This window comes from Pelobates fuscus, chromosome 3 (assembly GCF_036172605.1).
Source record: "Pelobates fuscus isolate aPelFus1 chromosome 3, aPelFus1.pri, whole genome shotgun sequence".
NCBI classification, from domain to species: Eukaryota; Metazoa; Chordata; class Amphibia; order Anura; family Pelobatidae; genus Pelobates; species Pelobates fuscus.
Window position 1 is genome coordinate 109592361 of NC_086319.1, and position 12855 is coordinate 109605215.

General features: G+C 40.7%; 1 protein-coding gene across 1 annotated transcript; it reads right to left on the minus strand.

The window, feature by feature from the left end:
* Window positions 1-1047: 1047 nt before the first annotated feature.
* LEAP2 (liver enriched antimicrobial peptide 2) lies at window positions 1048-4155 on the minus strand. The gene is made up of 3 exons (XM_063445253.1): window positions 4026-4155; window positions 2057-2199; window positions 1048-1217 (listed from the first exon to the last, which is right to left on the minus strand). Exons 1-3 carry the CDS (start codon window positions 4086-4088, stop codon window positions 1181-1183), a joined length of 243 nt encoding a protein of 80 aa, XP_063301323.1. The 5' UTR covers window positions 4089-4155; the 3' UTR covers window positions 1048-1180.
* Between the last annotated feature and the right edge of the window lie 8700 nt (window positions 4156-12855).

Consider the following 12855-nt stretch of genomic DNA (forward strand, 5'->3'; position numbering starts at 1 on the left):
TATGAGCCTTTTCGCATGGCCCATAGTCTTGAGGCAGGAGGTTGGCAAGCAGGCTCCTCCATGAGCCTGTGGCGAGGTTCTGTTTGCCACAGTACCTAGTACGTCTGCGGTCCATAAGGGGTTAAAGGGTATTCGTGTATGGCAAACATACTTCATACTGGTTTGAGCTTTTTTTTTTTTTTACCTGTTGCTATAAATTGCAAAAGCTTTTAAGTTAATCTAGATTTGTAAACCTGCTCTTGCAAATGCACTAATTTGTGCCAGTAGGCAGGGATGTATTTACCACAAACAAGGCATTTTTCTAGGGTGGCGCCAAAAAATGCCACCCAAGCTCCCAGACAAATGCCTTGTTTCCCTCGTGTTCTGGGGCTGTCCACCTTACTGTGAGTGAGTGAGTGAGTGTAGCTGTCAGTGTGTGTCTGTGAGTGAGAATGGGTGTGCCTGTGAGTGTGTCAGTGTGTGTATGTAATTTTATGTGTATCTGAGAGTGTGTGCCTGTCAGTAGGTTCAGAGATATGCTGAAATATATCAGCCAGTCTCAGCTCATTGAAAATCAGAAGAAGAACCAATTCATTGGAAAACCCTCAATCCTAATTTGGGGTCCAGATTTCTCAGTTGTTCCATTGGGGAGTGGTCATATTTGCTTTATCAGAACCGGAGTTTAGGTCAATTCATAAATGCTCAAAAAAACAAACACAGCAGCATTTTTATAGTCAACTGATTTATGAAAGAATACAAGGGCGTGCATAAGACATGAAAATAAATATTCATGCCTTTAACAAATAACAGAAATAATATTGGTTATTTAACCAGAAAGAATAGGTTTAGCATTCACAAAATTTCAAGTATGTCCTGGAGTATAGATGATGTTATTACCGAGCTCAATGATAGTTATAGGTTTGTAGCAGTAGTAAATATACTAACCTCCCCATTCCTAGTATTGACTGGATGGACATTTGATTGTTTGAAAAACAGTTCCCTGTTTCCATGCAGCAAACACATAGTATTAACACCTATACACCAGCAAAAATACATATAACACAAATATGACATATAAAAGTTCTTTTTTTTAATAAATAGCATGAGTTAGTATATTTGCCCAGGACGCCTCTCCTCATATTTTTTCTTTTTTTTCACTGCAGATAAGTGGGTAAAAAGATTTGACCAAAATTAACTTTGCTCAATCAGCAAACGTCTGCAAAGAGCAGCGATTGTTTCTGAAATGAAAAACAAACAGGAGATTTTTTTAGAAGACTGTATCATTACCTATCTATCGAAAGATATCAGTATGAGGGAACTATATAAAATAATTTAATTAAATATGTTACAGTGAATAATTAAATCTCCCGCCAGCACATTATTAAACAGAAACAAAAATCCGAATTTTGGTTGGACAGAAAAACTTAAGTATAAAATAAAATATTTAAGTAACAGGCAAGGAAACAGTGTTGTAAATAAATATACGTATTGTATAATTATTATATGTTGTCACATTGCCATGACTTTGCTGATATCACCCTTTCTGCAGCCATGCAGCTTCTTTTGACACACACATACTAATACATGCACGTATATACACACTCTGAAGCACACACACATATACACATTCATGCGCATTTGTGCTGTAACGCTTGACAGCAGCCATCAAGCTGCGTCCCTGCTCCATTATGATGTGCAGGTTGACATAGTAATGAAGCAGGGAAGAGAGTGCTGCCTGCTGACAGGAGTTACAGCACACTTGTGCCCTCTGTCCTCAGTCAGCTCTGAACTCCATGCCAGCATCAGCAACCCTCCGATTGGCTTCTCCTCTTGGTGGGAGGGTGGCTGGAGGAGTAAGGCTGCAGCTCTCAGCTTTCTCAACAATTAGAGCGTGACAGTTGTTAGTGTCACTGTGCTGTGAATTTCAGGAGTTATAAAAAGCATAATTTTCAGACTAAATTTGTTTGCAAATAAATTTAAATCGTGTATACACAAGTACCAAGGTTGAAGGAGTTAAAAAAAGGTGCTTGTGTGATAACAAGTTTTAAAGGGATTGTATTTATTGTGAGATAATTACTTGCACAGTCGTGTGAGGCATTCTGAGGGATCTCTGCATGAAGCACCTATAGGACGCAAGGACAGTCCCCTCCAAAACGGTGTCATCCTTGGCAGTCTCACCGCCGCCTTTTGGGCAAGGCCACTGAGGGAAGCAGCCTCCACCTAAATGCAAAATTCAAACAATTTTATGAATGTTCTATAATAACATTTTGCTTATGGTAAAAAAATCCTTGGTTCCCTAGACCATAGAATGTGATCAGACTGGCTGGAAAAGGAACACTACATTAATAGGGCAGTAGCACGCATTAAACCAAATAATGTAGCAGCACTGTCTCCCCCATCTTTGATACTGGGAAGCAGGCACATATTTTGGGTCCCTGTCAAAAAAGATTGAAAACCACTAATCTAGTGAAAGCTTAGATAAGTGGACATTAATCACTTAATACTTTCTTCATGCAATCTATTCAAAGTATCAAGATTTTATTTATCATGCACCACTTCTGGGCACATTGCAACATTACTATAGATTTTGTGCATTTTGAATTTGCTACGATTTACACACATGGAATATATTATATATAAATGTAACAAGCAGTTTTCCCATACAGTTAGGTAACAAAACCAAACATGTGCAGCTGTTTATTAATTCAAATGTAGATAAAATTTGAGAATTATTTCAAAATAAAATCCTAATCTTATTGTAACCAGCGTGCAAGAATATTTTGCTGCCCTCCTTACAACCACCTATTGTATTTTGTGCAATGTGTAAAAAACACACATTTTCACTCTCAGTTCTTCACGTGCCAATTAAAGATAAAAGGGACATTGTGTATGGAAGGTATTCTTGTCCCTATTTAATAAAATTACGTGAGCCTTATTCCCCATAAAATAAGGGGCACTTCTCACTAAAATTAACCAACACACAAAATAAAGACAATCCTGGAATAATAATTTTTAATAAGTCATAAAGTATTAATAATACACAGGATTATGCACTAAAATGTCAAAGTGAATGCTCACAGTTCAAAATGTAGTCAATGGTATACACTTTAATCACAAAGAATCTGAGTCCCATATATTATTTTCCTTCTCGTAAAAATACAAATTTACTTTCGCTTTTCAAATTACTCAGATCTACCCCTTGTGCACCTGTGAGTGGAAAAACTTTGACTTTGTCTTGAAATTAAAAAGTGTAATATGTGTTTAAAAATAATAAATATAATGTTAGTTAATCTAGGCAACACTTTTTTTTACAGAGTAATATTTTTTAGCTAAAATGGGAAATTAGTTTGTGTTAGTTGGCAAATTAAATTGCACAGGTGACAACAGCCCGCTTCTGCAGTGTATTCTCACAAAACCAAGAAGTAACTTGTTCATTCTCATTTAACGTTTTGTAGCAATGCTGAGCTGTTTCCATAAGCAGTGGTATATTGTCAAGACATTGGTTTCAGGGGTGCTGCATTTCAATTGTCAGCTTTAGTTTTGATGCAAAAGGGGAAACTCTGCTGGTTAAAAGGTTAGAAAAGGGGTTAAAAATAAAATAGAAAGGAATTTAATGAATCCGACCAGAATAACAAATCTTAACCCAGCATAGACCTTGTGTCTAACTTGCATTGGTGCCTTGAGTCTATCTATAAACCTGTTAATAGATATTGAGAACAATTGCTGTCTTTTGTAGTTACTTAGTGATATTTTGAAAAGCCCTGCTCTGTTCCAAGAGATAATGAACGTGGATAAACTGTGAACTTCACAGGCTCAGACATTGACTTCAAGTTAAAATAATTTCCATGTGAACTTAATGCTGAGTGCTCTATCTATCCTACAGTCTATTTCTATTTGCTCAACCCTTGTTCCCTTTTGACCCAGCACTGCAAACACGGTGGCATCTTGGAGACTTCAAATTTATCACATGACCTTCATCATGTTACATTCAGTCATGTGCAATGAGGAATGCAAAATCCCATACAGAGTACATTATTTTGGCTCACCTGGTAAATGAATAATGTACACAGAACAAAGATGGCTGTCCATTTGCCAGGCCGATTGTCCATATTAATGGATTATCCTGAAAGTTTAGGTTCTGAGAGATCTACTCCAGAGTTAAGAGAAGGACTTCCCTCCTCACTGCAACTTTATACACAGACGTCTGAGTGGATTTCGTCATCTGCATCCTGGTTAGGGCAAAGTGCACTAGTTACATTTAATAAGTTAATACCTACCAAAAAGTGTTACATATGCTAAATTAATACTGCCAACATTACTCAATTGGGACTTTACTGGTGTCATTGTACTGTAACCCTTGTTCCTTTGCATTCCAGACGCTTCTGGTCAATGAATACTTTATGGTCTGTACATGAGCTTGCATGTCATAGTGAACTGATAGGGTAACCTGTACTTTTTGCCTGTGAATATTTTGTAAATATCTATCCTTTTCCGTAACCAAACGCAAGACTCACTAAGTTTAAATGAAACTGGTCACATTTCCATGCTTTCCTCTCAATAGGGGTATTAAACTGGACTGTCACCTGGATTTCAACCCAAAATATTCAGTTATTTACAAAAGTGAGAATTGCTGGTAATTCAAAATGAATTTCAGATTTAATACTAAACAAAACTTATAATTTGGGGGCAGGGCCTGACAATCATGACGGTCGAACGCATCTTGCAAGTGCTCCTCTTCTAATTGTTCTACCCTGCAATATACCGTCTTCGGGCGCTGTTCCCAAGCACCCTCTGGCACTTACCTGAATTCCATTGTGTACCCGGTGAGGGGTCCACATAGTGGCTACAGCTGTTTTTCCTGAGGAACCAAGTGAGGCCTAGTGGAACCTCTGGACGGGAGATGCAGCCGCTCTCCTGTTCCATGCAGAGCAGCCTCAAGACGGAACTCTCTATGCTGCCCTGTACCCTCCTCCTTTGGATTGGCAAGGGTTATCACAGTCCCCACCTGGAGGGCTACTCATCTCCGCGGGAGACTTGTGGTACTGCCGAGACACAAGCTGCAGCCACAAACAGCATTCCAACATGGCGGCGGCCGCATGCTTCCAGCTACACCAGGAGGAAAGGTCCAGACTGCTACTTCCGGCTGGACAGCCACCTTACAGCATTTTGGCTGCAATTGCACAACATGTACTTACTGCCAGCCACAAATGTACCTCCCGCAAAAGTACCTGCACAGGCACACCGAAACCCTCATGACCACCACACGGCTACCGGCCCTATGGCGGCCCGCCTCCGGCGGTGGAGAAAGCATTGGCAGCACAGGGGGCACTTCCATAAACAGCCATGGGATGCGAAGGGTCTCCTGGAGGAGCTGAGCTGAGAAGCAGACAGCAGATTACCATGCACTGTCTGACTTGCCATCAAGGTGCCATCTTGCCAGCCTTCACAACGCGTGCCTGGCTGACCAACACCATTAGATGAAACTGCACCCTGCCACTGACGGGCATAGGCTGAGAGTCAGAAAGCCTTGATACACCCCCAGTAATGCATAATGTCTATAGCATGTGTCCAACCACTCTAACTAATCTGGACTCTCACTCCTACTACACAGAGCCTCTCGAGGTGGAACCACATCTCTCATAATAGGCACTAAGCATGTCTATCCTGTGTCTTTCAGTTATTTCACACTGTGTTTCCTCTTACCTATATATTTTTTAAATGTGCTGATATTTCTATTGCCTCAATGTTATACTATGTGTTTCTCAGATTTTGCTACTGCTTTGGGGGGAATGCAAGACTGTCTGTTATCTGTGCACAACAACAAAAAACAAATGACTGAAAAATACAAACGTGATTTATTTAAATTAAATGGAAGACAGGACATTTCTACCAAAGGCAGAAAGATTGGAGGCTAGAAGATCCAAGGCATAATGAGAGATAAAAGTATTAGAGGATGGGGAGCAGGGCCTGGCCAGCATGTTGGACAGACATTCTTTGAGTGAGCTTCTCATTAGCAGCTGGTATATCTTGCGTATTTGACCTAAAACTTACCTGCTCCTGCAAGCTGCAGTGATCCTCTGAGGGAGTTTGCAGCATTCTTGAAACACCTGCGGCCATAACTAGATCGGTGGCCTAGACGCTGTGGGCGATCCTTGGAGGGGAGAGACAGCCAATCTCCCAGACGGACTACTCCAGTGCTCCTGACGCTTTCAGCTGGTACCCCGTTTCCCCCCTTTGGACTGACGGGGGTTATCCCGTGCCCCACCAGGGACAGCTTGTCAAGTCCAAGCAGCCTAGAGGCTATTATTACCCTTGCCTGGCGAAGCCTCGTGGCATTTCAAAGAAGGCCGCCTTCTGCTGCCTTCTGGGCCCGGATTGAGTTCCGACGGAGGCAGCAGTCACTTACCCAATGTATGCCTGAGGAAAGTACCAGAGGAGTCTCAATATCCTGCTCGACTTCTGGGCCAAGACCCAAGAATATGCAGACTGCAATCCTGTGGGACTAATTCAGGAGCCCTGAAGGATTTATGCCATGCCATGGAAGATGGAGGACTAAGTGGTGAAAAGACATCAGCTTATACACCGGCCTGGACTTGGGTAGCAGAGAAATTGGCCTTAGAGTGATAATTACTGCTGTCTATCTGGTGGTCTTTATCCTTATTATTATAATATTAATTATCTTTCCAGTTTTTATAGCTTGTTCCTATTTACTGTAATCTCACTACTGCTCTTACTTTGACATTTCTTGCATGAGCTTGTTTACTATTCAAAAATTGTGCAGACTACTCCATGTCATCATATTGTAATCATCCTTCACATAGAGTTGATCAGGTTTTTGATTGTGGCCTGTGGAATGTTAGTACACTCCTCTTCAATGGCTGTGCGAAGTTGTTGGATATTGGCAGGACCTGGAACACGCTGTTGAATACACTGATCCAGAGCATCCCAAACATGCTCAATGGGTGACATATCCGGTAAGTATGCTGGACATGCAAGAACTGGGATGTTTTCAGCTTCCAGGAATTGAGTACAGGTCCTTGCAACAATGGGCCATGCATTATCATGCTGCAACATGAGGTGATGGTTGTGGATGAATGGCACAACAATGAGCCACAGGATCTCATCACAGTATCTCTGTGCATTCAAAATGCCATCAATAAAATGCCATCAATAAAATGCACCTGTGTTCATTGTCCATAACATACGCCTACCCATACCATAACCCCACCGCCACCATGGGCCACTCAATCCACAACGTTGACATCAGCAAATCGCTCATCCACACGACGCCATACACGCTGTCTGCCATCTGCCCTGTACAGTGAAAACCGGGATTCATCCGTGAAGAGAACACCTCTCCAAAGTGCCAGACGCCATCGATTGTGAGCTTTTGCCCACTCAAGTCAGTTACAACAACGAACTGCAGTCAGGTCGAGCACCGATTAGGACGACGAGCATGCAGATGAGCTTCCCTGAGACGGTTTCTGACTATTTGTGCAGAAATTCTTTGGTTATGCAAACCAATTGTTGCAGCAGCTGTCCAGCTGTCCAGGACAAAACAGGCTAGGCTCATATGTCTTAGGTAAAATATAGGCTAAGCTAGTAGACTTATACTTAGCTATAAACATAGTAGATGAATAACATAACAGTGTTAAACCAAATAAAATGACTTTTGTCGCTTGTGTGCTGCAGGGTTTACATTCGTCTAGGTCAGAGTCCCTGTCATGAGACTTATCTTAGTTGGCAGCCAGCTCCCAAAATCAGAAAGTCAGCCAATACCCTGACTAGGCACCCATCTTCCACGTGTGTATTGTCCACTGTAGTGAGCCACGCAGCGGTTCAGAGGCGAGGCATTCCCAATGCCCCAGGACCGTTCAATAGCCAGCATCACGTTGCCACAAAGTTGAGTCTTCCTGAGACCAAATTCTTCCCTTCCAGGAAATTGCCTCTTACATATATTTACTAAAACCTCAAACTGATGATGACAGCACTGTTAACATCAAAATACTGAAAATCAGTCTTTGAAATGATTAGATGGGCTCTTTTCAATTACTTTGCATTTGCAGCTTTCTACCAATGTTGCTGTTGGAGCAGTCGTTCAGTGCAATGCGGCTCACAGGCATCTTGTGCTCATGTAATCCCCCCAAGTGGAGCTCTTCAGTATGGATATAAGAAGTGAAAGCTTGTGAAATGTCTGAACTTCAAGTTCATATACTGAAGTGGAGCTCTTCAGTATGGATATAAGAAGTGAAAGCTTGTGAAATGTCTGAACTTCAAGTTTCTGAATGTGAGAATCTTAATTGCATCGAGTATTAAGTATACCGTCTCTCCCTACATTTGTTGTCACAGAGGTAGCCACTTTTGTTTTGCAACTACCACAATATTTTAGTGGTTATTTTGGGTGTTCCTGCCTGGTTTTATTTATTTATTTTATGACTACATTTTTAATACATGATGCTTCAGGTAGAACCATCGAGTATAGCCAGACAAAAACGTCAAACTTAACATGATGCAAGTGGAACAATTTATTCTGCCAAAACAATAATAATTCTTATCTCCTTAGTCTTATTAAACCTACCTATGGCACATGGTGTACAAGATCCAAAAGAATTTGTCCTATCAGGTCCACACATTGTGTCATTTGTCTGTAGCAGATAAAATAATTATTTAAAGGTGCACAAACTGCAGAAGTACAATGTCCTGTTTAGGGATATTGCACTCTATAGCACATCAATAAAGATATGCAATCTAGTTTTGTTTAGTCTGATCTTTGGAGTTCACACTCATCCACCAATAAATGTGCACTGTGATTGCTTCTCTAACAAAATGTTTTAGTTTTCTAGCAACCAAATTACTCTGTGTGGCACGTACCAATAGTACTAACTTATGTGACAAAGTACAGATCACATACAGCATGCAGAGAAAAGGTCAGTTCTAAAAATGTGAATGCATTGCTTGGGATATTTTAGCGGAACAGTATTTAGGGCAGGTGGAACTGCATTTAATTCAGATTAATAGCATAATTACAAAATACAGACCAAAGCACTAATTTTCAACTGCTACAAATCATCTTGCATAGATCCAGTGGCGTATTAAGCAGGGGGAGGGGGAGGGGGGGGGAGTTGAGGGGGCGGCATCCCCACCCTCACACAATCACCCCCTCCCTCTCACCATCACCCCCCTCACTCACACCATCACCCCCTCCCTCACACCATCACCCCCTCCATCACAGTATTACTCCCCCCTCCCTCACACCATGACCCCCCTCTCACCTTCACCCCTCCCTCAAACCACCCCCCTCCCTCTCACCATCACCCCTCCCTCACAGTATTACTCCCCTGCCTCTTATCACCCACCTCCCAAATATTGGTATGAACCGTAGAATTTGTGGCAACTATCAAATTATAAGGAGGCCAACCACGTCAGTGCCTACATTTGTAAATAGTACAGATTATGCCACACCATCACCCCCTCCCTCTCACCATCATCCCCTCCCTCTCGCCAACACCCCCTCCCTCACACCATTATCCGCTATACAAGTACACACACTGCATCCACTACACAAGCACACTGCATTCACTATACAAACACTACATACACTATACAAACACACACAGACACACACTTATACATGTGTGTCTGTGTATCTGTATGTCTGTGTATCTGCATGTGTGTTGGTATATGTGTATTTCTATGTGTCAGTGTGTGTCTGTGTATCTGTTTGTGTGTCTGTGTTTGTATCAGTGTGATAGTATGTGTGTGTCTCTGTATGTGTGTATGTGCCTGTGTGTTTGTATATAAATGTTTGTTTGTATGTGTGTGTATCTTTATATGTGTCAGTGTGTGTCTGTATATGTGTATGACTGTGTTTCTATGTAACTGCATGTGTGTACCTATGTTTCTGTGTATTTGTGCCAGTGTGTGTATATGTGAGTATATGTGTGTATATGTGCATACATCTCAGCATTTTGCCTACACTACTCACAAATACAACCCTGCATCCAAATGTCAACACTACATAAAAGCACACCACATTAAAAAAACACACTACAGAAAAATGCACGCCTGCATTCAAATGCCAATACGTGCAAACACACCCGTACATTCACTCACACATAGTCCATACAAAAACATGCTTACATTCAAACACAAAAACACTGCTCAGTGCTAAATACATAAAAAAAAAAATTCAAACACTGCTAAGTGCTAAGTACATGTAAAAAAAATTGTGGGTGTTTTTTTACATTTTTAAGCTGGGGGGAGAGGAGGGGACGTGGGGGGGTGCCAAATATAGGATCCGCCCCAGGTGCTAAATGCTCCAGGAACGCCCCTGCATAGATCCAAGTATTACATATCTGTAACTCAGTAAATTTCACATTTTTTATTCAGATTATGGAAAAAAAACTAAGTAATTTTTGTGCATTATGAAGACAGAAATGCAGAGGTATTTCACAAAATCTCTTATCGTCCAAATTGCACAAGGGTACCTTTGAATGGCCTTGAATAAGTTCTGAACTACAGATACAGCAAACAACTTGACAAATAAATGAATTGGCACCCCCCACTACCACCTATAAACCTGTAAATGAGGAGACTACCGAATATCACCACCCATTCTGTTATACTAGCATTGGAAATGTCATGGTTAATAAAAAAAAAAAAGTGTCCTGTTCACCTTCTATCAACTCTTGCTCGGCCTCCCATACAACGATGGTAAGTGAGCACATTACACCGCTTTCTCCAGTTAAAAGAATGTTTCATATATGTCCACATTGTTGCACTTTTGTTTGATTTGTTTTAAATTATGAACTCAGTTTGCCAGCAGACAACAAATTGCTTTAAATTTGGCCTTGGAACTTCGTTAACCTAGTCGACCCTTTCCCCACAAACCTATTAACAATACATTTTGTAAGTTATTAGCTAGCCTCTATCATGGTAATCTTTATCACACATAGAACTTAACAACCTTGATGCTTAGCCTTACCGTTTGTGTGTGACACTAGAGAAATGTCAGTTGAAGATTTTAAATATCACCTTAAATAGAATGTGATCAACAAACAAACAGAGTTCTTCACTAAAGTGAGAATTGTTGGGAACTTAAAGTCAATTTCAAAATTAAAAACAAAATAGCTGAACTGGAAAAAAATTCTACAAATCGGCTATGCTTACAGTTTGGCCTTCATTTTGAAATACACTTGAATTCCCAGCGGATATCACTTTAGTATATAACGCTGAATGCGTCTCCCAAAGCACATCAAACCACACGTTCTTACTTTTTAGGCGAAATGCCTTTTTCACAAGTACATACATTTACACTACATTATGCTGTCTCACACACATACATACACATACATTTACAATATGTTATTCTGTCTCATACACATACATTTACGCTATATTACTCCATCTCATGTGATGCATAACTGTTTTTATTATAGCAGATACTTAGACAATAATGGTATATGGAGAAAAAAAGAAGAAATAAGGGTGTGCCTAAAACAAGGGAAATAATATTGTTTGAAAATTACTTGAGAGTGCGAGCAGCGATACCCAATAGTCCGAATATAAATAATCCACTATGCAGGTGGTAGTCCTAGTAGTACATAAGGTGGTATGTAAAATCCCAGATGTATATCCGCAACTTCAGAGTAGATATGTGGAAAAAAACAGAAGACAGAGGAAACTCCAATGGTGTAGTATGAACGGTAAATAATATTGTGTATATAATAGTAGAACTACTCACAATATTCAGAGCTTAAATCCAGCTCTGGTATGAATGGCACGAAGTGGAATAATCCCCACTCAAGGATATATGGTGCTCCTCTTGTGTTCTTTAGTGGAGTAATTTGATAGAGTAGTCCAGGTCGGGATAAAAGGATAAAATAGATAGTGCTCACTGTATAGTTGATAAAATGTTGAAACAGAATAAAATATACTCACGGTATATAGAGCAGGCATACTGCTCGGTGGATGGCGTATGGGTGGTATAATCCCCACCTCGGGATTCTTGGTACTCCAATATGGACAAAAAGGCAGTAGTAGTCAGGTCTGAATAAAATAAACTTCAAATAATAAAATAATACTAAAAAAAGTGATGTAATTCTATAGTGGAAAGAGGAATGTGGCAACCAAATGTATAATAGCCAAATATTCCTTTATTAACACTAAGATTATAAAAAAGTTCCTAGACGCGTTTCGCCACAAAAGGCTTCATCAAGTAGAAACTTATAATAATGGTATATGAACTTGTCAGGGCTACCTGATTAAAGGAACACTCGACACCAACAAAAGCACTTTACCTTTTTTTTTTCTTGACAGTTTATAAAAGAGCAGATTTTAATAGAAATCAGTACTTTTAATTCTGGGAGCAGAAACACTTCACTGGCTGACATACAGCCAGATAGGTTTTCTTTCACTTCTATTGTTAGCTCCTCTAAACTAAAGGAAGTCACAGGCACACTGCAAAAGTGTACATGGCTCGCGGCTCCAGCACATTGGCTCCTCAATGAGATACCTCTGATTGGAGTGTTCCCTTGTACAGTCTAAAAATCTACTAAAAAAATAATAATCTGTCAATAGAGTGCTTTCTCATCCCCTAAAGGACACAGTGTCAGAAGTAAAAGGCCAGCATGAGAGAAAATTTCCATCATACCCTTAAGGCAGGGGTTCCCAAGCCATGGTATGCGTACCCCCAGGGTAACAAAACAGTGCCTATGGGGTACACAAAAAGAAATTGGTAATGGCGACTGTGAATCCATCCGATGACCCATGAACTTAGGGCCCCCTGATGGACATCCGCCATGAGGGGCCCGGCCGTGCGTTGTGTCACTTTAATTGCGCGACAGCGCCCCTTCTAATTGGCAGGGAGAGCTGAGA

Coding starts and splice junctions, on each gene's coding strand:
- LEAP2 (XM_063445253.1), bottom strand. CDS start 4,088: ATGGACAATCGGCCTGGCAAATGGACAGCCATCTTTGTTCTGTGTACA. Junction 2,200..4,025: donor GTACATTATTCATTTACCAG/GTGAGCCAAAAT, acceptor TTTTGCATTTAG/GTGGAGGCTGCTTCCCTCAG. Junction 1,218..2,056: donor TGCCTCACACGACTGTGCAA/GTAATTATCTCA, acceptor TTTTCATTTCAG/AAACAATCGCTGCTCTTTGC.